We start from the raw sequence: 24,801 nt of genomic DNA, 5'->3' as shown, positions 1-24,801 counted from the left end.
TAACCTTACTTGTTTATTTTTCGTGTCGTGTTGTTGTGTTAACACGTTTAATTAAACTGGTTGAAATATCTTACTCAGACCCATTTATTTCGTATCGATTTGGTGTCGTATAAGTTTTTATCACCTTTAGTTTTAATAAAACCTAAAATTCGTTAGCCTCTTTAAAAAAATTGGTTACTAGCGCATTATACCAGTTCTGAGCTAAATAACGCATCTATCGGCGCATTTTAAAAAGTCATGACTTCTTGGTCGTGCATAAAACTTCTGTGTCCTTAATTTGGCGAGGAACCTCTCTATTTTTCTCACTCCGATATCATAAACCCTAATTCAATACATTAGAAGAAAGAAGATAAAATCATGGGTAGGTTTCGATTTGATCTGCTACTGTTACTACTTGCTGTACATTGGGGCCCCGCGCTTTCCGATCTAGTCATCTCCAAGCTTGATCGACGGGTAATCGTTCTTCTGTATATATTGATTTCATTTCTAATATTCTCAGCTAATTATTGATCGGATCCGAAGTTTTGGTTAATATGGTTGGTTGTATTGTTATTGAACAAATCGAGCTCAGTTTGATTTCATTTCTTAGTAAGTAGAGTTATCAACTTATCATACTCGTAGGTGATTGTTACACAATTCGTTCCAACAAAAGCTTAGATTTGATAATGCTAACGTTTTTAATCCTGTCTGAAGTGTTATGAAGTCTAGCGTAGTTAATAATTTGTTGTTGTAAAGCTTAAGATAGGTATCAAGTTCGAACTCGACTTTACTTTTGATGCCAAACTCGAATGCAGCTATAAACAATTGGCAAATGGCTTCAACTAAACCATTACAACCGAATGTTCGACTTTTTGATTGTCTTCATTGAACCTTATAGAATCTCATTTTCTATTGCAGATTGATCTGACTTCACAGATTGTACGAATGACCATGTCCTTCAAGGTGCATAATCATTCAAAAACCTATTTCACGTTTCACCTCTTCATTTCTTCACCATTTTTAATCCATTCCAAGAATTTGGAATGTTTCCTACCTTGCAGGTAGAAAACACAGGTCCAGATCCAGTTTCCAAGGTATCTTTAACCTTCCCAGAACACCAAGCAAACAATCTAGCAGTTTTAGTAGCAGTCAGTACAGAAGGGAAAGGGAAAACAAGAGGTCCCACCACCAATCTCCCAATCAAAACCAACCAACCTGCTGACTCACCACCATCACTAATCTGGTATGCTGCATCTCTCCCAAAAGAATTGGTCAAAGGAGAAAGTTTGACCATGGATGTTTTAGCAGTATTCACCCACACCTTACGCCCATTCCCAGAAAAAATCACACAATCAGAATCTCAACTCTTCCTGTTCCAGGAATCTGCACACTTTCCCTCACCTTACAAAGTCAAATCCCAGTCAATGACAGTCAAACTTCCATCTGAAAACGTTGAATCTTATACAAAACTCGAAACCACAAAATTCTCAAACTCAGAGATCAAATATGGTCCTTATGAAAACCTCCCTCCTTTTTCATACTCTCCAGTAATCATCCACTTTCCAAGTAATAAACCATTTGCAGTTGCACACGAATTAGTTAAAGAAATAGAGATTTCTCATTGGGGCAATGTACAAGTCACTGAACATTATACCCTCATTCATGGTGGTGCTCAAAGCACTGGTGAATTTTCAAGGTAATATCACATCACATTTTGTAGCTTATAACTTTATCTTCTTTGATTTTGACTTGACATTGCTGATGTCATCATTATGATGCCAGGCTGGACTTCCAGACAAGGCCACATATACGAGGTGCATCAGCTTTCCGGAATCTTCTTGCCATGTTGCCACCAAGAGCACATTCCATTTATTACAGGGATGCCATTGGGAATATTTCAACATCTAATATATATGGTGATTCAAGCAAGGTGAGAGATTATATCATTATATCATATAATGAATTGAGTTCTACTTTTTTATTTTTCTAATGAGTTTTTTTTTTTTATAAAAAATTGCAGACATTATTGGAAATTGAACCTCGGTATCCAATGTTTGGAGGTTGGAAAACTTCATTCACAATTGGATACGGTTTGCCACTTCAAGATTTCTTGTTTCAATCAGAAGAAACTCGGTTTCTTAATATTACTTTTGGTTCACCCATGAATGACATTCTTGTTGAAAACCTTACTGTGAAGGTAAAAGAAAGATGGGCAAAATGGGTATTTTGTAAAAATATTTTTTTTTGTAATCCTTTTCTTTTCATGAATGCAGGTTGTTCTGCCTGAGGGATCAAAAGATATATCTGTTTCAGTTCCATTCCCTGTAAAACAATCACAAGAGGTCTGCAAAACTCCTTCCTTTTAATACTTTGAATAAATTACCAAAATGGTCCCTGATCTTTCTGATTTTCACGATGTTTAGTCTAAAATAGAAACTTTTTTCAGTTTTGGTCCTTATTTCAATGTTCATGGAATCTTGAAATAAGGACCAAAACTGAAACTAAACATGTTAGAAAGTACAGGGACTGTTTTTGTAATTTACTTTAATGGATTATGTTTTTTTTTTTCAGACAAAATTTTCTCACTTGGATATTGCGGGTAGGCCCACGATTGTTTTAGAAAAAATTAATGTTGTCCCAGAGCATAACCAGTATTTCCAGGTATTCATTCATTCATTCATTTATATTAAGGTTATTTTGGTAATTAAATTTATACGTTTGACTTTTCAGGTCCACTACAAATTCAGCAACATTTCACTACTTACAGAGCCATTAATGTTGATATTGGGATTTTTCTCTCTCTTCATTGCTTGCATCATCTACATGCATGCTGACTTCACAATCTCAAAGTCTTCACCTTCATATCTTGCAAAATTGCAATGGGATGAGGTAATACATGAAAACACTTGATTAAATATTTCTCATTTCATTTAATAAACCAAAATCCTTTTTTTTTTTTTGTTTAGGTTTTGGGAACGATTCAGCAGCTTCAAGATATGATAAACAGATGTTTATTGATACATGAAAAACTGGAAGCTTCTTTAAGAGAACTTTCTAGAACAGGTGATGTCCAGGCTTGTAAAGCGGTCCGCAAAGCAGCGGATACTTTATTGAAAGATGTTTCTAAAGAATCAAAGCCCCTTTTGTCCCTCCTACAGTCTTCCCCACAAGCTGCACATATTTTTCCCAAGGTTTTTTTTTTCTCTATACATCAGTTTTATAATTTCAGCCTCATTTTTTTTTATTGAAAATGGTTTTTGTTTTGTAGGTGGAGGAGTTGGTTGTGAAAGAGAGAGATTTGCAAGAGAAGATTATGTTGAAACACACAATGGTGGTGGATTCATATGAGAAGAAATCAGGGGGAAAAGATTTTGAGAATCGTGTGGCTGCAATTCAACAGAAGATTACAGTTTTGAAGCAGGAAGTTGATGATCTTGTTGAGTTTGTTGAAGATATTTAATCAGATATGTTTTTTTTTTTTTTCAGATTAATGAGGTTACGTGAGTAGTTTAAGGGACTTAGAGTTTGTGTTGTTTTGGATAATACTGTGAAGGCGACTTTGATATGTATTGAGGTTTTTTTTTATTAAACTTTTGTAGAAAAACTTGATTTTTATACTGGATAGACCTAAGCATTTTAGACTTTAGTTATGTTGCTATTGATGCAAGAATTGTTAAGTTAAAATCTGATTGTTGGTCCATTTTATTCCATTGTAAACATTGCACTTAATTCATTACATCACTTCCTTCGGTCCATTGCACTTAATTTGCTGTCTTTATAGTGGTAAACATTATTACATTCGAAACACACAGATTCATCATTTGCAAATTGCAATGCAATACATCAAACTACAATTATTACTTGTATCGATCTAGATAACATATTTACAATCCATTGTTTCATTATGCAAGTTATCAAATTAAAATATATAAAACCTAAACCATAACATGGTCCATGAAGGTAAGGCATCCTACAAATCTAAATCGTGTAAAGTTCAAGAAGTGAACATGTCATATTCATCACCATAACCGAACCTTTCCCTTAACCCTTGACAAGCAACTCGGTTTTCAGTATGTAAACCTGAGTTTCTAATTGAAGAAGATGATGACATTTTGAACCTACTCTAAGATTTAGCCTTTAGGTCGTAAGGAAAGAGGAAGGTTTGGGTAGTAAAAATACGAGGAAAGACATGCAATTGGTTTATATTATTATATATAACCCCTCTAGCCATGTCAGCTTCTCATCTACGTATATGGAGGCCAAATCATATTGTAAACTTGTTGGTCATCAACTTCTCATCTACATAATGGATGTGGTCATGGGTAAAACCCCACTATAAAATATAGCATGTATTTTTTTCTTTTTCTGATTAAAAAATGATGGTTTCGTTATAAAATGAGCCAAAATGAATAGACTTTTCTGACAATAACCCTTTATATTATAGACTATATTTTTTTAATCATTTGTTAAATAATAGCCAAAATTTAACCACTACGTTTCGTAGTGGGCACTCCGAAGTACTAGTATTATACTTAAGGATGTTTATCCCCTAAAATGCAAAATGAATCATTGCGAACTTAGGCGTTGCAAACTAGGCCTAAGGCCTATACTGCAAAATGGGCCATCGTAAAATGAAACATAGGAGAATTGTTCATATTTTTAGAAAAATCATGAAGCTTCATTTAGAAAATATTTTTTTTAAAGTTTTCTTTTGTTATGAGTTTCTCAAAAGTCATTTACACATACAAAAATGGAGCTTCATATTTGCCAAAAATGAAGTTTTAAATTGACATAGATTTTATAAAAAAAATTGTATAAAAATTAGAAAAAATGGGGAAAAAAATATAGAACAGAAATAAATAGTGCATTATAAATATGTGAATATTGTAGTAATAAGTAAAAAATTTAGGCACTTTTTAATAAATAATTAGCAGCGCAGCTTGTTACCCGTTTGCCATCTCACTTTGTTGTACGATGATAATTAAATTTTAATTAAAAAAAAAATTAGAAAAATAACTATTTTAGTACTTTTCTTAATATATTATCATTGTAAATTTGTGATAATATAATCTCTATATTACCCCTTAAAGGCGTCATTTATTTGTGAAAAAACATAATAAAACTCTTGGGCGTATCTATTTTAGGGTTTTACCACCTACTCATCTTTTCTTCTATCGGCAAAATTTAATCAACCCAACTTCAGAGAGAAAAAATGGAGACTTCGCTCAGATACGGCGGAGATTCCACTGCTCTCAGAGTCAATACGAATAAGAAACCTCCTACAGTCAGGTACGTCGGTGACACCAGCGCCCTCAAAATCCATGCTAAGCAGAAGTTCCGTATCGATTCCAACACTCGACTTCAGGTACTCCACATCAAACGCACTACAACTCTAATCTTGTTCCAATTTCAGTATCTTTTGCTTCAAAAATGAGTTATCGGTCTGAACCCTAGATGATTTTATGTTTTTCGTTGGGGATTCATATGTTCTTCATTTTTTTTAAGTAGTGAATTAATTTTTAGTTTTACTATGTCATGTTTTGAGAATTCACGCTAATGTGAATCGAATTAGCTCTTGAATTGTGCTACATTCAGTTCATTTGGGAGAAAGGCTTTAAGTCTAGTTACTTTATGATTGGGTTTCGAATTTAGCAACTCAATTAAAGGTCCCGAACCAGCTTTTTGCCCCAAATCCATTAGCGTTTGTATTTCCCCTCAGTGTATCATTTTTAAGATAGCTTCTAGAAAGTGATTGTTTTGATAGTTAATAACCACAATCAGATGATTAAAACATGCCACAAGAGATAAAACCAGATTATTTAAGTATCATAGTTGAATCATTTGATGACTTTGTATATTGTATAATACTTGTTGACATTTGCAGCTTCATGGAGAACTTGATACAAGAATTGGAGCTCCAACTTTTTTCAGTGCAATCCTTAGATACTTTCCTCCAGAAGTAAGCTACCTTTTCTTTATGTTCAAGTTTCACAACTAATTGTAATAATTAATTAATAAATAATATTCTCTCTTTTTTATCCCCCATATATTATATATAGCTTTCAGCAAAAATAGGAGCAGGATTACAATATGATAGACGTGAAAAACTCCATTACACCATGCATGGAAAAAAGTCATTCCCTCTAACACCTGATGGAGCTGTCAATTTTGTTGTGAAAGGGCGTTGTGATCTTGACAAAGAATTTAAACAAGTATGACTTTATTATTATTATTATTATTATTATTATTATTATTATCATTATTATAAAAAAAAACTAAATTATAATTTAGTTATTTTACTTACTTTTTACTTTTTTACAGCCCACACCAAGTGGAGCAGCTGAATTGGTTTGGAACATTCTTGATTTTCAGAAAGATCAAGATGTAACGGTTAAAGTAGGCTATGAAATCTCTGACAAGGTAATTGGAATTGGAGATTCCATTCTATAGTTGCCAAAATGGCGGAATTCAATTCCTTTGATACGTTAAGTTATCTTATTTCTCATATTTTTTTTTGCAGATTCCGTATGTAAAGGTGATGGAAAATAATTGGACATTTTCTGTCAATACAAATGGGAAATGGAATGTGAAATATAATTTATGAGTTAAAAAATGAAGAGAGAATCAGATATTCAGATAGGATTAAATTCATGTTTCTAAATATACTCGATTGTTATTAGTTTTTATCAAGCTTTCATCGTATAATGTTGCTACATTTTTATTATTTTTGGGTTTATTTGTTTACAGTTTATCTTAATTCAAAACCCTTAAAAATACAAACATCTCAAGTAAATTCCAAATCTCAAAACAAATATATAAATAACAATTTGTTACTTCTTTAAATTATAACAAAAATAGAAAAAAAACATAATAATGGAGTCATGGAATCTATCTATTTCTTATGACTAGACAACTTGCTGCCCATTTTCCCTACTTTTTAACTCCTTTTTCTTTTCTTTTTTTTTTTTCTTTTGAGAAAGATGTATTAATTATACTTGTTTTAATTAAATTCCAATGTGGATTGATTTGATGTACATGGAGACATAACATGCCACATGCATAATGTCCAATCTATTATAACATGTTCACATAGTTAGTTGCACATGAGACCACAAAACACTTAATATGACACGCTATTAAATAACTTTTGTTTGTCTTAAATGCATTTTCTTGTTGTAGTACATATTATGTAAATGTGTTGGAAAGGAGTTATTTTAGTTTATGATAAAGTTGAATGGGTTTGATTAATTAACAAAATAATTTTAATTCGATACATATGTTATACTTTTATCAAATTGATGAATAAATTATATTAATACCACAATTTACATTTGTGTTTACAATTTTGATTTAATATTACTTTTGTAAGTTGAAATTCCTCAATTATTATGTACGTGGTGATTCTATTCATATATTCTCGCTACTAAATGTAATTCTTTGTATAATTTTTTTATATTTATTTTTACTAAACAAACGCCCCCTAATTGTTGTACTCTTAATATACATTTTTTGTCAAATCAAGAGGTATATATTGTATAATAAATAAAATGTCTTACTATATTTACTCCAAAAAAAAAAAAAAAAAAAAAAATCAAACATGAAGTACATAGGGGATACAAAAACAATTTGGGAATACATTTAGAATTAGCCTACAAACTTTTTGAAAACGACAAATATCATTAAAATATAAATATAAAGGGTCACGATTAGAACCTAACTAAAATATGGCTAAAGTGTCATACAATGAGAATAGAAAACGAAAGAACATGAAAATTAACTGTGAATGTGTCTAAAAGGCAAGCAACTCCACTCAGCTCAACTCTTGCACCCCTAAGAACTCATGTGTTTACACCAAGTGTAGGAAAAGGAAATGATATTATCAGCCACTTTTGTTGGACTTATGAATGTGTTCTTGAAAACTTTGTCATTTCATGTCAACCATATATTCCAAATAAGACAAAATAATATGGTGCTCGTGATCGACTTTTTTCTATTACAAGTAATCCCCAAAGTCGCCAAATCAAGGAAGTTTGGGATGTTCGTGAAGCTTCTAGCTGGCAGTTCACACCAACTGAAAATCCAATTATGGATGGTTTGGACAAACTCACAATGTATCAGGAGATGTTAAGTTGTTTCTAAATTTTTATTACAAAGTGGGCACAACTGGTTAGAGTTACAAGCACCTCTTCCTGCCAATGAAATAGCTACCATTTGTTGTCAAACTAAAACATATACCATATGGGGATGAAGCTTTTAAGATATCCAATTCACCAAAATCCTTATATAGTTGTAATAATTTATGAAACTCAATCGGAGTAGATGGCGCGTGGTTCCACCTCCATGATAAGCCGTTTGCAGACAATCGGGTAGTTAGGAGACAACATTTAGTCGAATCAAGCCGGTACAAATTAGGAAAATTTTGTTGAGATGAATTTGAGCCACACCATGTGTCTTTCCAAAATAGTATCTTCTCTTCGGATCCAGGAATAAGCTGAAAAAGTTGTTGATTGTTAACTCCAAAATTTTCCAAGGCTTTAACAGACTTATGGATATTACACCACACTCTGTTTGGGGTCTTTCTTGCAATATATGTTGCGGGTTTCTTAATTAGGTTATGTATGCAAGCGAATTTTTTTTCCAAAGACTCCATTTTTCATTCATCAATCGCCACGACCATTTGACCAATAATGCCAAATTTTGTACCTTTAGGGTCGAAACTCCAAAACCTCCATCAACAATTGAGGCATTGATCTTTGACCAATGTACCCAATGCATCCTGTTTTTCAACTCACAGCCTCCCCAAAGGAAATTGCGTATGATCTTTTCCAAAGTGTCAAGTACACCTTGTGGAGCTTTAAAAGGTGACATATAGTATGTAAGAAAGATGTTACGACATATTTGATTAACGTGATTCGACCTCCAAACAAGAGTGACTTAGTTTTCCAATCCAATAATTTGGATCTAAATTTGTCTACAATTGGTTTCCAAGGCCTTTTTATCTCCATATTTGCACCAACTGGACTCCCAAATATGTGAATTAGAATGCACCCACCACACATCCCAGGACTCTAGCCATATCCTATTAATCGGGTGTTGAGATGCTAACACCAAATAGTCGGGATTTCATGAAGTTAAATTTTAATCTTGAAGCGATATGGAAACACTTCAATATTGTTGAAAGATTCTTAATATTATCCCTATCTCATTTACCAACAAATATCATGTCTTCGGGATAAAACAAATGAGACAAGCATTTTTTGTTCATTGACATCTTCAAACCATGGATTAAAGATTTTTCACAGGCACTTTTGATTGAAGATCCAATCCTTCCATCTTAATGATGAATACAAATGGGGAGAGTATATATCCCTAACAAACTCCTTTAGATATTGAGAATTATTCAATGGACGATCTATTGACTAGAACGAAAGCCCTTGAAGATGAGAGACACACCATAATCCACCATCACCATTTAATCCCAATATTCATTTGGTTCATAATGGAATCAAGATAATTCCAATTTATGGAATCAAATGCCTTTTCAAAGTCCGCTTTGAATAAGAATATATTTTTTGTATTTCCTAAACCAAGAATAGATTTCATTCATTATCAGCGGACCATCAAGGATGTTGCTTCCTTCAGTGTATGTTGATTGTACTTCATCCACCATTGAACCAACCTCTTGCTTTAACCGCATTGCAAGCAATTTAGCAATAATTTTGTACATACAGACAATGAGGCTGATGGGACAATATTCACCTGGTGGGATGTCAAGTCCACCCAGCAAATTACACCCTTTGTTTGCAAATAAAACATAATATAATGGTAAAAAAGGGTATCGATCCTCGGGGAAATGGTTGTATTCAATCACCAATGCAATCCATTAGAACTAATGTAAATAAACTAACTAACTACAATTAAACTAAAAAGGGTGTTGTGATTGATTGAAAACTAAAAGACTTGAATAACTAAAAAACTTGCAATTAAGCAAGATGGTGAGATGCTCAAATATTGGAGAGAATTGGTTAACCAAATCGATTCGACACAATGAACATTTGTGTGTTTATCATTAGGATTCAATATGAAGCTTATCATTCATCCCAAATTGGTTATAGCAATCATGAAACATGATATGCCAAGATTCCTCATAGGTAGTATGGAGGTTGGGGAAGCCCACAACACACCTTCTTAATCAAAATCAAGGATTTAATTGAAGCAATTGAACCCAAAAAGTTGATTAGCCTTAAGAATGAAGGAATCCCCAATTCCTAGAGGATGTCAATGCTTACATATCCATAAAGGAGTCATGATTCATAAGCTTTAGATGATTTCTACCATCATAAAACCCTTGTTCTAAGTAAATTCATTGATTCAATGCTAAACCAAAGAAATAAACCAACAATTGCTCATTCAAGTACCAAGCTCACGATCAAAGTACTAAACAACCATAAGAAATATGAACTAGAATCATAAACATAAGATAAATGACAATTAAGCATGACTCCTTCAAAAACCCACAAATATCCAAGGGTTTTAGCCAAAGTTAACCAATAGAGAAATTAGTCACTCATGGCAACAAAATAACAATCACAAAAGTATAATTGCATCAAGAAACTACCAATTACTTAGAAAGACGAGAAGAATGAGTATCAAGATCCAAAAATCGCCTCTAATGGTCTCCAATGATAGAAAATCGAAGTGTGTCTGAAAGTGTGACAACCCAAAATTTATTCCGTCATTTTAACCTCTTTTTCCATTAATAAAACTCGTTTTATTAAATTGTCCGTTAACCTTTTGGACTAGGTTAATTAAATAGGGACTTTATTATGACTTCGTAAGGGTTGGAACAAATTAGAAACACCCTCAATATTCCCTTGAAAAAGTATTAGTTACAACCAAGTCAAATTACGACCATTTAATCGGGTGCGACCAAAAGCCCTGTTTAACGTCAGTATCGGGTAGATTTCCACCGAGCCACAAACTCAAACCCTTATATAAGGGTGAGTAAACCTCATTTACACCCTTTTCACTCTCTCTCTCTCTCTCTACAAGTTGTTTTCGATCCAAAAACCGCCCATTTCGAGCCCCAAACTAGTAAGTGATCTACCCTAACTTGTTGTTTAGCTCATTTAACATGAAAATTCGTGTTTAAGACATCCAATAGGGGCCAAATCATGTGTTTACGGCCCAAGAACTCTCTTGGACCGTAAACACCCATAAGTGGGGTTTTGAAGCCCCAAAACCCTTCTAAATTACTCCTCGGGCTTAGATATGACTTGTGGACTTACACATACGAGCTTAGAACACCAAAACCTTACATTTTGAGGAGTAAACATGAGTTTACGGCCCAAGAACACTCTTGGACCGTAAACCCCTCTTCATGGGCCGTGAACACCTTTTAAGGTGTTAAACTTGCCCTTAAACACCTCCTATGGCTTGGGAAAATGTCTAGAATCAACCACAAATGAAGAAGGGGATTTAAACATCAAAGAAACCAAGGACCTAGGAGTTTACGACCGTAAACCCCCCAAGGATTGGTCCATGGGCTGTAAACTCCCATAATACCCTTTCATTTAAGACCTTAATTCATGAAGGGAATGACCAAGTGAGAGTTTACGACCGTAAAATCTAGGTTTACAGTCGTGAACTCCCTAAAATGGTCCATTTGGAGCCTTAACCCTTTCCTATGCCCTAGATTTGAACCTAGCCTAATTCTACGAGTGATATAAGACCTTAAAACATCCAAGAGCACACCACCCATGAGTTTACGGCCGTAAACTCATGGGGATATGGTATTAGGGCTGAAAACTCTATAAAGAGTTTACTCTTGAAGAGTAAACTCCCTAACTAGGCCATACACTCCCTTATTGCAACCCAATAACCTCCTAGCACTTGACCAAAGTGTTTTCCGCACACTAGGATGCTTATACGTGATTAATTAGTATTATAAACACTAATTGTATGTAAACATATGCCTTCATATGTTACTAGGTCACTAAGTGTGTTCAAGTCTTCACTTGACACCGAGCACCCAACCGACACCTCCATCCGATCCACTTACAACAGGTGAGTTCATACCTCTGAATTAACCTTTTAAATGATTTTAACTGCTTTTATAGGGGGGAATACAAGTTGATCTATACAATTATTATATAAATCACATGTGATTGATAACTGTATAGCAAAATGGATTTTCGCATGTTATACTGTTTTATCCAGCTTAAGATTTTCCAATCTCGCTTTCAACTCTTGTTAAAGGTTTTACAAAGGTTTTTCTTCACTTAATCTGTTTTATACAAATCATTTTCAAAGTTGTTATGAAAGGTTTTTCAAAGGATTCCAAAGATTTTCAAACTTGTTTTACAAACTGACATCAAGTCGTAAATTTCTTATGTGTAAAGTTTTTCCAAAGTTTTCTTCTATGCTTTTACTTCGTTAAATGCATGTCTGTATTTGTATAGTTATATAAATAATGTTTAAAGGACTTAGGAAGGCTAGTTCGCCCTATTTCCTTTTCCTCGTTGGGATGTGGTCTGGTGGGTATCGGTTATCCGTCTGAAGGTCGTTTAAACATTAGTTATATCATGTATACATATATAGACATAAAAGTTTCCATCGACCAGTTCATTTCCCTTGGGTAGCAAGGGCATCCTTCCATTCATCATTCATAGATCTTTCGTTAAATTCATGCATGTATTTGTATAGTTATATAAATAATGTTTAAAAGACTTAGGAAGGCTAGTTCGCCCTATTTCCTTTTCCTCGTTGGGATGTGGTATGGTGGGTATCGGTTATCCGTCCGAAGGTCATTTAAACATTAGTTATATATCATGTATACATATATGGACATAAAAGCTCTCTCTCTCTCTCTCTCTCTCTCAGCCAGTGCATCGCCTTGGGTAGTAAAGGCCTCCCTCTATTATTCATGTTTCTGGAATCCTAGTAACTATTATAGGAATAGTTAGGAGACTCTATCTCTATCTCTATCTCTATCTCTATCTCTGTCTCTGTCTCTGTCTCTATCTCTATCTCTATCTCTGTCTCTATCTCTATCTCTATCTCTACCTCTCTCTTTTACTTTAGAATGTGACACACTATTTCCCTCTACGACGCTTCATTGCGCCAAAGATGTGTAACCAGAGTCTCTGGGAAGGAGAGCGAACATCATGTGTATAGATCTATACGGGACTGACACTCCCACACCCTGACTAGTAGCTACAGTCCGCGCCGGTAAGGCCCATGGGTGACATAATGCCACTACCTCTACTACCACTACCTCTACGCGTGACCTGGAGGGTCATCGGATACTCTATCGTCGATCAGCATGGTTACATACGAGTTCACATTCACCCTTTATTTTAGACCTTGCTAGCTATATCGTTCATTTGATACTGTATGGGGTCTGTGTTTCTTTGTTTTAGACCTTGCTAGACGTATCGTTCATTTGATACTGTCTGGGGTCTGTGTTTCTTTGTTTTAGACCTTGCTAGCCGTATCGTTCATTTGATACCGTCTGGGGTCTGTGTTTCCTTTTGTTAAACTGATCCAGGCGTATCATTCATTCGATACTCTCCTGGAGTCTATGATTTCTTTTGCCTTAGTCAGCAGTATAACTGCTGAGGCATATGTTATTTTTCCCTTAGTATCTTCACTTTTGATTTTCTCATTACTCTTTTAAAGTTAATTCTGTATTTGGAAATGATAGTAATTTGGGGAAAACTACTCCTTAAAACATAAATCAGTCAGGTCTTGGTAGAAGACAGTTTTTATTTAGAAAATATAGGATTTTCTGGAAAGGACGCTAATACACCGTAGATTCTAAACTACTACTTTACATAAAGTTATTTTGAATAAAAATGCGTATTTATACAAATGACACTAAATACTTATGGACTCACCAGCATTATAAAATGCTGATACTCGCTTTCAAAATAACTTGTATTCTCAGGTCAGCGATAGACAGGTACATCCCAGGAGCTTTTGGGAAGACAGCCTAGCACCGAGCTGCATCTATGTTATGTTCTGTAATTACTTTGATATTACTATAACATGTAACCGATGTAAAATTATTACTATTAATGCAATGGTTGTTGTACTTTGATTATTATACTGCATATGTTGTGATACTTGACATGACGTCATCCACCCCAGAACGTTTCCGCCGTTCCGGTTTTGGGGTGTGACAGAAAGATCCAACCCCCCAAGGTAAATGGTGAACAAAATGACCAAAATGCCCCAAAGTGTGCAGTTTCGCGGGTACCCGCGCAAGTGTTGCGCGACTGAGCCTCCACCCTCGCAAGTGTTGTTAGCATGTTATTGATCCATTTTTCTCCACTACACCACTACACTACCCAAGATTCCCTTGGTCCCCTCCACACCTCACATGATTCAAATTTGGCCAATCATCTTCAAGCTTCAAATATGGATAGTCCAAGCCCAAAATAGGAATCCATGACCCATCTTCACAAGCCTACTTCATCCAAATCTTCAACTTTTTAAGCCCAAATCTCCTTTGATGGATCCGTAAAGCCCAATAATGCATCGAGAAGCCCACCAAGACCAAATGCAATCAAACCGCAACCACAACGAGCTCCAAAACCCTGCAAAATATCTCATGCAAAATAGAAAGTACCCGACACGATCCATGATAAAGAAAATAAAGAATATACAATGCAATACTAATAAAAAGAGCTAAAAATACTAAAATAAACTAATAAAAATAAGGAAATAAAATAATCTATCATCACCCAAGTTGAGTGGATCAGATACTTTCGGGATTAGGGTAATGAAGAAAGAGTTGCAACCGTTAGGGATTGAACCAGATCTCTCAAAGTGATTTATAAATATAAAGATGTCCCCTTTCATTAGCTCCCATTTGGTTTTGATGAGTTTGAATGAGAAACTGCCAGGGCCAGGTGCTTTTTCTCCACTATAACACCACAATGCTGATTTTATTTCTTCCATGGAGAATGGAGACTCCACGAACAAAAAATCGAAAGGGATGAGGACAAAAATTCACATTGGAAAGCTTAAGAATCATTGGGGAGTGTTCAGAGTGTTCTCTTGGGAGCGCGAGAACAATGGAGAATGGTTATATCCCAATAAAGTTGGAACAAACAAGGAATCTGTCAATTTTGATTAGTTTGAATTTGTTTTCTCTAAAAAAAGTGATTTTTCGTCCATCAATTTGAAAATCATGCAGGCCAACATTTGCGATAAAACTATTGAAATCAGATGTCGAATACTTGTAAAACCTTGAGTAATTAATCTATATTCTGGTTTCCTGACAGTATTGAAGTCTGTGAAAAACATTCAAATTCCAAAAGTCACGTTCTTTAAAGAGTGCAATTCTGCCCAAAAGGCCCTTTTACTTGTTATTGACTTTGGAGCATAAACATTTACAACAATTGTGATCCCAGGGAACCCCTTCCAATGACCTACGATTGCAATATAATACATGGAAGTTATAGAGTTGATGTTGGCGAATAAGGTCGGATTCCAGATGAAGATTAAACCACCCAATCTACCGGTTGGGTTCACTGCTTCAAAAGCATAATTATTTGAGCTCGAACATCCAACGATGTCGATATGATTGAAGTCAACCACACGAGTTTCGTGTAACCTTATAAAGTCAATTGTATGTATCTTCTTGATCTTTCTAATCCATTACACCTTGTGAGATTCACCTACACCCCTTATGTTTAGACTTAGAGTATTCATTGACACCCATCGATAGCTCCGTCACCTTAAATTTCGTTTCCAATAATATTTTCCATGGAATGAATATTTTCAAAATCGACCTGAAAACCCAATTCACCTCTAACTTTTGCGATGAAATTAACTTCATTTGAGGTCGAGGAACAATCATCACGATTGGAAATGATACTAGGGTAGGGTATAGCGATGTTTAGGTCAAAATCATCATTCAGCTGACGTGGAATAAGAAAAGCGGTGGGCGGTAGCGAAACAAATTTTTCTAATTTCCTCCGTTTGGAAATTGGATTCACCAAGATCGAATTGTGGAAGTTCAAGATTTTATGGTGAGATAACGATCGATGGAGCGATAGCAATCAGACAAGTGTTGCGAGCTATGGAAATTGGTTTGGGCTCCAATTAAGTGACAATAGGGATGGGCTAGGTTTCAGAGAACATGGAAGTAGCAGATTAATTGTTGGGTCCACAGTCAACATGCTAGTCAAAATGTCAACGTTAGGTATAGAATCAACTATTTGGGAATCATCAATATTGGGAGTAGTCGAATTAATTGCTTGTTCCTCCCCGTGCGACCTTTCATCTTCCGAATTAGTTGGTGCGTTGTGATTTTCTAGACCTGTCGGCATCGAATACAACCAAACTACCTTAGTCCTCATGTTCATCAATAAGCCTTTTTTCGACGTCAAAATACATGCATTTGCATTCGTAAAATATGTGTACCTTTAATTTTGACCATCCACCACCAATACTTTCCCAAAAATATTGATAATTGCAATAATGTTTTCATCGGAACGATTATATTGGAAGGTCATGTATCCTAACCCATGTCAATCTTTCAAACCATAATCTTCAGTGATACCCTGGTTTAACCATTGAAACCTTTTGTTTCAGTTGTGTTGGGCATTAAGGAATGTTTTCGCCGCTTGTAAATCAAAGAATTTCAAAACCACCTTCATACCACTAGCGAAGAGCATGGAACATGGAACATTCCTGTCGGGATGTAATAGTTTTGGTAGGCCTTTTAGGCATTCAAAGCAAGAAACCTCACCACTGAGAGAACATCTGTCACAGGAGTCCATGACACTTGCTGTGACATCCCCAATTTCACGGCCAGAAAAGACCGATTTGTTTATGCTTTGTTTTATAAAATCAGAGTAATCTTTTAAAAAAACAGTTGCGGAATTTGTTCCCAAAATATGATAAAGATTTATCAAAGCATTTCTTTAAAGAAATGTATTTTCATTATATAACAAAATCTCGGGATGTCATGTTCCGATACAGACACATAAGCATATACAGAACTTACTTTATTTACACTAAAGATTTTACATCTCCTTTAATCTCTCCGTGAAATATATCTTCGTATCGATACCTGTGATACAAAGAAAACTGAGTGGGTCAGGCTTGGGAGCCTGGTGAACATATAGAGTTTTCAATCCACAATAATATAATTATTATATTCAACCATCAAACAATCAACCCAATTACCCATCCCTATTATCTTCTTTATTTCTTAGGATTTTACCCTAAGAATTCAACTACCCGCCATTTATTCATTCCTAAGGATTGACCTAAGGAATTAGCACAAAATCTATTGCTACATAAGGCGCATCTACCAACATCATCCTTTAAGCGCCTCTGCCAGGATTACGTCATACACTATGAGGCGCGACTTCCATGTTTATGACATTCTCTTTTAGGCGCATCTGCCGACATTATCCTATAAGCGCATCTGCTAGGATTATCCTATAAGCGCATCTGCCAGGATTACGACATTCACTGCTTGGTGCATCTACCGATATTATTCTTAAGCGCATCTGCTAGTATTATGACATTCTCTAATTGGTGCATCTGCCAATATCATTCTTAATCATCTTTCATACCTCATCATATTATCACATACCATCTATCTCATCTACCCATGTTCTACCCAACATATTTGTAGATATAAAATACATATACAGTTTAACTCATTTAAAAACTATATAAAACATCCATTCCACACTCATCTCAAATAAACAACAATATATAAACACATAGCACATATTTTATAACAAATACTTCATATTTATGTGTTAGAAGAAAGTAACTACACACTCACCCAAACATATACTTAATACATTCAAACAATACTTGTATTATACCCGTGTTTATGAAAGGGACTATACACCCACACATATAAATAACTTTATATTATACACATAGTACGTATTTCATAGCAAATACTTAATATTTATGTGTTAGAAGAAAGTAACTACACACTCACTTGATCAGAAGATAATCGGACAGCACTACGGCTTGTAGAAGTAGTATTATTCGGTAGATTTGGGAGATCTTCACAAAAACCGGATTCCTCGCGGGCAGAGCTTCGGCTCGGGAATTGCACTTCTCGGGATCTTCGGGTCCTCGGGGCTCGGGAATGATACCGGGGCTTCGGGATAATTCTTGCACGAAAAACGATGCAAAATCGCGAGAGAAAGGGAAGAAATGAGCAAAGAACTCGGCTGCCCTTGACACCCTTTTATAGGGGGTTGGAAACCCAATTACACTGGGCGTAAATTTACATTACATTGGGCGTAATGTGGATCAGCTCGCTGACTCCCCCCATGGATAATATCGGTTATTTTATAATTAAATTAAATATCGAAAATATTTAATAAATTTCAAAAATTCATATCTTCCTCATACGAACTCCGTTTTCGACGTTCTTTATATCCCCACATAGGTGAGACTACGCTCTACAACTTTCGTTTAGACTCCGTCGGCTAATTTTGACTTTATTTTTATTATTCATTTTTAGTAGGTCGGGACAGTAAAACTCCGTTATAAAATCATAACTTCTTCATCCGACGTCCGTTTTCGCCTATCTTTTTATCGTTTTACTACAATTAATGAGATCTTTGATTCTCATTTAGATTGTTTCGGCTAAAAACCGCTCGGTCTCAAATCGAGTATTCGGGTTGTACACCGCTAAGTCGAAAATTAGAAAAATCATAACTTCCACATAGGGATGAGAATTTGGCCCGAAAACCCGAACCGAACCGAGAACCAAACCGAACCGAACCGAATTAGACCCGAATAAGCAATTTGATTCGGTTTTCGGGTATCTATATAAGGCTTATTCGGTTTTCGGGTTATTCGGTCCGGGTTACCCGAATAAGGGCTTATTCGGTCCAAAGAACCGAACCGGATATGAAGAGTCGTTTTTTTTCCTTGCACAATTTATGTATTCGGTTCTGTGATCATCACAATCGATCCCAAAAAAACCAATCGAAGATCATTACCCACTTAATACACCAAATCAAATATCCTATTACACCAAATCGAGTCGATTACTTCCATATTGATGATTGCGACAATTTTGTTTGATCGACAGTTGCTGATTGCGAATTGCTTCTTCCGACAATTTGTTTTGATCGACAATTGCTCCTTGCGACATTATTCTTTGATCGGAATTAGTTTTTGATCGACTTCCATACTTCAAACTTCTGTGAATCATCTCCTCATCTTGTTTTCTAGTCTCTACTCCATTCAATTAATGGAAAATTGGGTTCCAAATCAAGAAACACAAGTAAGAATTTGTATCTTAATCTACTACTCAATCTTTCAATGTGTTATTATGTATGTTACTCATTGAAAATTGGATGTGTTAATCTACTACTCAATCTTTAAATGTGTTATTATGTATGTTATCAATTGAAATTTAAATGTGCTATGTTAAGAGTTAACTTTTTTTTCTATAAGTCCAAGCAATGGGAACTTTGACCTTGAATAAGAGAATTTAATGAAAACAACCATATATGCTCTTTTACTTGTTTCATTCCATATTGATGAAGTTATTCGGGTTATATACTTATAGATAGATTTTTTGGGTGTTTTGGATGTTTAATTTTTAGCAATGTTCTAAAGGCGCGCCATGGCGTGAGGCGCGGCGTCGCCGTTACGAAAAGCTTCATAACGTTGCTGTTAGGCGTGGCGCGTGGCAATGCGTGATATGACGTGTTATGGCGCGTTATGGCGTGTTATGGCGCGTGTTTTTTCGTTTGAGACAGGTTTTTTTGCTCTTTTTTATACATTTTCTAATCGGACATACAAGTATTATGTTTGTTATTAACTTTCTATTATTAGTTGTTGATATAAAACTTCTAAAAACTAGGTATATTTGATATAAATTTATATTTATGTGGTAATATGATTATAAATTAATACAAAATCGCCGCCTTACATCACGCCTTGAAAAACGCCATGGCTCGCCATAACTCGTTAAGCTTGAGGCTTGGCCTTGCCGCCACGCCACGCCTCACGCCTTTTAGAACCTTGATTTTTAGTGTTTAATTTGTTTCTTTAAAAGATTTGTTATGAAATCATAAGCTACAAAAGTAATACAAAATATTCGGGTTATTCGACTCCTTAATCATCTTTTACATGTTATTCGGGTTATTCGGGCCGGAACCGAACCGAACCGAATAATACCCGAATCGAACCGAACTCGTATTGCTTATTTGGTTTGGTTTTCGGTTCATACAATTACCCTTATTCGGTTTTCGGTTTATTCGGGTCAGTTCGGTTCGGTTCGGTTCCGACCCGAATAACATCCCTACTTCCACATACGAAGTCAGATTTGGACGTTCTTTTTATGCACGCTCATGGTTTAACGAACTCTACGACTTTCGTTTGGATCGCTAAGGCTAAATATCGCTCTAACGTAAATTCACCGTTTTACGTCGTGCTGTGTCGTGCCGGTTCTGTCGCGAAACTTCGACAGGTAATAACTTCTTCGTTATAACTCGGATTTCGGCGTTCTTTATATGTATGGAATCCTTGTAACATATACTACAACTCAGTTAAGATTATTCATCCTAAATAATCTTCTATAAAAAGTCATTTTTGACGCTTATCGTCTCTAAATTGACTAGCCCTGATCTACGGGCGTTACACTTGCCTTTTTTAATTGAACCACCGGGGCCTTCAACGTATTGTTGGGTTTGGTTGCATCGACTCGCTTTCCGGTGACCGCCTCAGCACAAAGATCTTCTATCTCTGATATTGTTTATGAATCCTAGGTTTTCTTTAGCCAGATGGATGATGTGTCTACATGCATATGCCTCGCTATTTCTCTGAAAATATGTTGTTTCTTTAAGCTTTGGTTTTTTCTTGTACAAGACCATGTTTACTTTCATGACACAATGTCGGACATCTTACATCGTTAAGAGACCTTTCCATCTTCTTCGCATTATTGACTCCCTTATACTTGATGAATGCAAAATAGGATCCTCCTTTATCGTTCCCGCCAAGGATGTATATACCCACCGGCCTTCCAAAGTCTTTGAATGCCTCGTTCAACATTTCACTTTGTATATTTGAAACATAGGATGAAGTAATGTTCTTGTAACCATGGCGATTTTTCCGCCAGACATATTGTAACGCCCGTAGATCCGGGCTATTCAATTTAGAGATAATAGGGGTCGAAAATGACTTTTTGGCGAAAGATTATTTAGAATAAACAATCTTAATGAAGTTGTAGTATATGTTACAAGGTTTCTGTACATATAAAGAGCGCCGAAATCCGAGTTATAACGAAGAAGTTATGATTAGTCGAAGTTTCGCGACGGAACAGACACGGCACCGGGAAGTGTAAATAGTGAATTTACGATAGAGCGACTTTTAGCCTTATCAATCTAAAAAAAAGTCGTAGAAAATGTTAAACCGAAAGTGTCCATAAAAAGAACGCCCAAATCTGGCTTCGTATGAGGAAGTTATGATTTTTCTAAGATTTGGCAAAACAGTGCACGACCCGAAACTCGAATTTTAGTTCGAGCGGTTTTTGGCTTACACGACCTAATTGAGAGTTGAATATCTCATTAATAGGAACTCAACGGTAAAATGACAGACGAAAACGGAGTTCGTATGAAGGAGTTACGAATTCTTCGCGGTTATTTAACAGTCTAATCTCTTCCTACTGTTAAATTTAAGATCGGTCGAGAATTTGCCGACGGAGTAAAAAGGAATGTTGTAGATTTTATTTTTACCTATGCGTGGATATAAGTAACGTCAAAAACGAAGCTCGTATGTGAAAGTTATGGACGAAGCTTAGTCACTACTTTTCGAGCGCGGCAAATTCGATACAGTTTTGTAGATCCAAGATAGATTGAAAATTAGCCAACAAGGTCTAAATGAAAGTTGTAGTACTCGTAAATACCAACACGTGGATATAAATATTGACAAAAACGGAGATCGTATGCGAAAGTTATGGATGAAGCTTAGTCTCTACTTTTTGAGCGCGGCGAATTCGATACAGTTTTTGTAAATATGAGATAAAAGGAGAATTAGCCGACGGGATCTAAATAAAAGTTGTAGTACTTGTAAATACCAATGCGTGTATATAAAGAACGTAGAAAACGGAGCTCGTACGCGAAGGATACGGACGATGCTTGGAGACTACTTTACTATAAAATTCCTATAAATAAGAGATGAACTCTTCATAATTTCTTCACACCATAAGCATCTCTTTCTCTCTCTAACCTCTCTCTAGTCTCCCTAAACCCCTTCCAAGTCTAGGGAACCTCCTTAGCACGAGAATAAAGCCCCGAAGCGCCCGACGGCTCCGAGAAGAAAAGCTTTCAGCTCGGAAACGCTGCTCCAGCGAAACCCGGTTTTTAATAAAAACTCGTTGTTTTGTCGAGAAAAATTGTTTTGAGATAACGAAGCGCTGTTTAAGTTTGGAATCACCACCGTATCAAGTGAGTGCATAGTTACTTTCATCTTACACATAGATATGAAGTATTTTATATAAACTACGTGCTATGTGTGAATATTATCTGTATAATTGCTATCTATGTTGGATGAACGATTTTATACATGTTTTAAATGATTTAAACTGTATATGTATTTTATATCTACGATAATGTTGGGGTAAAACATGGGTAGATGTAATAGATGGAGTATGAGTTGGATGATGCGTTGAGAGGTGAAATAGACCGTGAGGGGAGGGTGAGAGGTGGACGATGTGAGAAGCCTTTTTCCCAAATGATGGCCCCGTCATTCAACAGAGTATGGATGACAACCACGGACTATTCTAGACAGTCCAATGGAACACTAGCAGGCTCGCAACCTGTAGGTGTTGTGAACGATGTGTTCACCGGTATACTCTAAAAACCCATTGACATGTATTGCGAGTGGATATTGTCGATAAACGAAATAGCCCTGGAAGCTATGGATTTAGTGCCTGTTGAGTAAACCCTGGCAACGATGGATTTCGTGCTGATTCCTTAGGATGATCCTTAGGAATGAATTAACGAGGAGTAGCTGATTCTTAGGGTAGACCCTTAAGAGTAAAGAAGATAATGGGGATGGGTAATTGGGTTAACTGTTTTACGATTAAACATAATAATTATATTATTGTGGGTTGAAAACCCTATGTACTCACCTGGTTTCCCAACCTGACCCACTCAGTTTATTTCTATCACAGGTGTCGATATGAAGTTACATTGCACTGAGAGATTAAGGAGATATAGATCACTACTGTAAATGAATGTAAGTTCTGTTTATGCTTATGTTTTTGTATTGACGATGACATCCCAAATGTTTAAAAATGAATAAAATACGTTTCTTCGGAAATTCTTTAATAACGTATTTATCGTGTTTTTCTGGGAACAAATTCCGCAACATTTTTATTAAAAAAAGGTATTCTGATTTTCATAAAACATAAAGAAAATCGGTCTTTTCTGGTCTTGAAAATGGGGATGTCACACATATGGATATCAAAAAGTCATGTGGGACCTTGATTACGTATGGGAGATATTTCTTAAAAAAAATTGAGGACAAGTTCGGGGTCGGGGTAAGGTTAACGCTCGTTTTAATTTTGGGGGTGGGGACGAGGACGACCAGTCCCGTCTCGAATCCCTCATGGGGCCCTCGTATATATATATATATATATATATATATATATATATATATATATATATATATATATATATATATATATATATATATATATATATATATATAAAATTGACAAGAAATGGCAACGTATTTTTGTTGGTTTATTTATTATAGCATCACACTTTTATTTATTCCTATTGCAACATTGTATTTTGAAAAATTACCAAATTATAGCATGTCATCCAAATAGATTTGAATATTGTTGCTCTTTTATTATTGCGATCTACTTATTATGTATTAATTTTGCTATTTTAATTTGTCAATCCGTGTATCACACGGGTTTTAACCTAGTGTGTATATATATATATATATATATATATATATATATATATATATATATATATATATATATATATATATATAGGGGTGCAAACGAGCCAAGCCGAGCCCGAGCCTGGTCAGGCTCGGCAACGGCTCGTTTTAGTTATATGAAGCTCGAGTTCGAGCTCGGCTCGATTCAAGCTTCTTGTACTGAGCTCGGGCTCGGCTCGTTTCTTGTCTGACATGCCTAAATAAGATTAATCTTGGCTCGAGCTCGTTAAAAAACTCGTTTACTAATACCCTAAATTTGTAATCCCCAAATATGTTTTTATTTTAATATATAAAAATAATAATAAATTACTTTATAAAAAGGCTCGTTTAGGCTCGTGAGCCTAATCAAGCTTAGTGATACAGACTCGAGCTCGGCTTGGGCTCGTTTAAAATTGGTTTCGAGTCGAACTTTTAACGATCCGATCCCGAGTAGCTCACGAGTAGCTTGGCTCGTTTGCACCCTATATATATATGTGTGTGTGTGTGTGTGTATATATATATATATATATATATATATATATATATATATATATATATATATAATACTAATGATAATAATAGCAATGATTTTGAGCTTCCGAAATTCAATAAAAAAATCATGTTTTTAAGTTGTTAGTATAATGTTTTTTGAGATGTGATAACATTTTTGTTTTTAACATATAAAATTATGTTATAAATAACTATTTTTAACCCAAAAATAGTTTTTTTAAGTCCAAAAAAACTTCTTTCAGCCCAATCAAAAGATAGCATAAAATGAATTAGGGGCGGGGGTAATCTAAGAATTTGGGGGTAGGGCGGGAGCGAGGGAATCAGAAAATTCTGGGGGTAAGGTCAAGGGATGTAACCCCCATCCAT

The 24,801-nt window shown here is 35.4% G+C and overlaps 2 protein-coding genes across 2 annotated transcripts; both read left to right on the top strand.

The window, feature by feature from the left end:
* Positions 1–255: 255 nt before the first annotated feature.
* On the top strand, positions 256–3,625 carry LOC145073246 (Ribophorin I). Its single transcript, XM_079019800.1, has 10 exons — positions 256–453; positions 898–942; positions 1,041–1,675; positions 1,762–1,909; positions 2,000–2,176; positions 2,253–2,321; positions 2,551–2,640; positions 2,710–2,868; positions 2,946–3,170; positions 3,248–3,625. Exons 1-10 carry the CDS (start codon positions 358–360, stop codon positions 3,437–3,439), a joined length of 1,836 nt encoding a protein of 611 aa, XP_078875926.1. The 5' UTR covers positions 256–357; the 3' UTR covers positions 3,440–3,625.
* Positions 3,626–5,122: 1,497 nt separating this feature from the next.
* Positions 5,123–6,703, top strand: LOC145077137 (outer envelope pore protein 21B, chloroplastic-like). Its single transcript, XM_079022909.1, has 5 exons — positions 5,123–5,344; positions 5,864–5,938; positions 6,039–6,191; positions 6,301–6,399; positions 6,500–6,703. The coding sequence occupies exons 1-5, from the start codon at positions 5,192–5,194 to the stop codon at positions 6,581–6,583; spliced, it is 564 nt and encodes a 187-aa protein (XP_078879035.1). The 5' UTR covers positions 5,123–5,191; the 3' UTR covers positions 6,584–6,703.
* Positions 6,704–24,801: the final 18,098 nt, after the last annotated feature.

The sequence above is a fragment of the Lactuca serriola genome, chromosome 9 (assembly GCF_051521515.1).
Source record: "Lactuca serriola cultivar US96UC23 chromosome 9, Lser_US96UC23_V15, whole genome shotgun sequence".
NCBI lineage: Eukaryota > Viridiplantae > Streptophyta > Magnoliopsida > Asterales > Asteraceae > Lactuca > Lactuca serriola.
Note: the sequence above shows the minus strand (reverse complement) of the source record. Positions and strands in the feature narration are given on the sequence as shown.

Bases quoted from the DNA above. Each gene is read 5' to 3' on its own strand.
- LOC145077137 (XM_079022909.1), top strand. From the start codon at position 5,192: ATGGAGACTTCGCTCAGATACGGCGGAGATTCCACTGCTCTCAGAGTC. The intron at 6,192-6,300 runs GTATGACTTTAT...ACTTTTTTACAG, and splicing joins TTGACAAAGAATTTAAACAA to CCCACACCAAGTGGAGCAGC. The intron at 6,400-6,499 runs GTAATTGGAATT...TTTTTTTTGCAG, and splicing joins GCTATGAAATCTCTGACAAG to ATTCCGTATGTAAAGGTGAT.
- LOC145073246 (XM_079019800.1), top strand. From the start codon at position 358: ATGGGTAGGTTTCGATTTGATCTGCTACTGTTACTACTTGCTGTACAT. The intron at 2,322-2,550 runs GTCTGCAAAACT...TTTTTTTTTCAG, and splicing joins CTGTAAAACAATCACAAGAG to ACAAAATTTTCTCACTTGGA. The intron at 2,641-2,709 runs GTATTCATTCAT...TTGACTTTTCAG, and splicing joins AGCATAACCAGTATTTCCAG to GTCCACTACAAATTCAGCAA.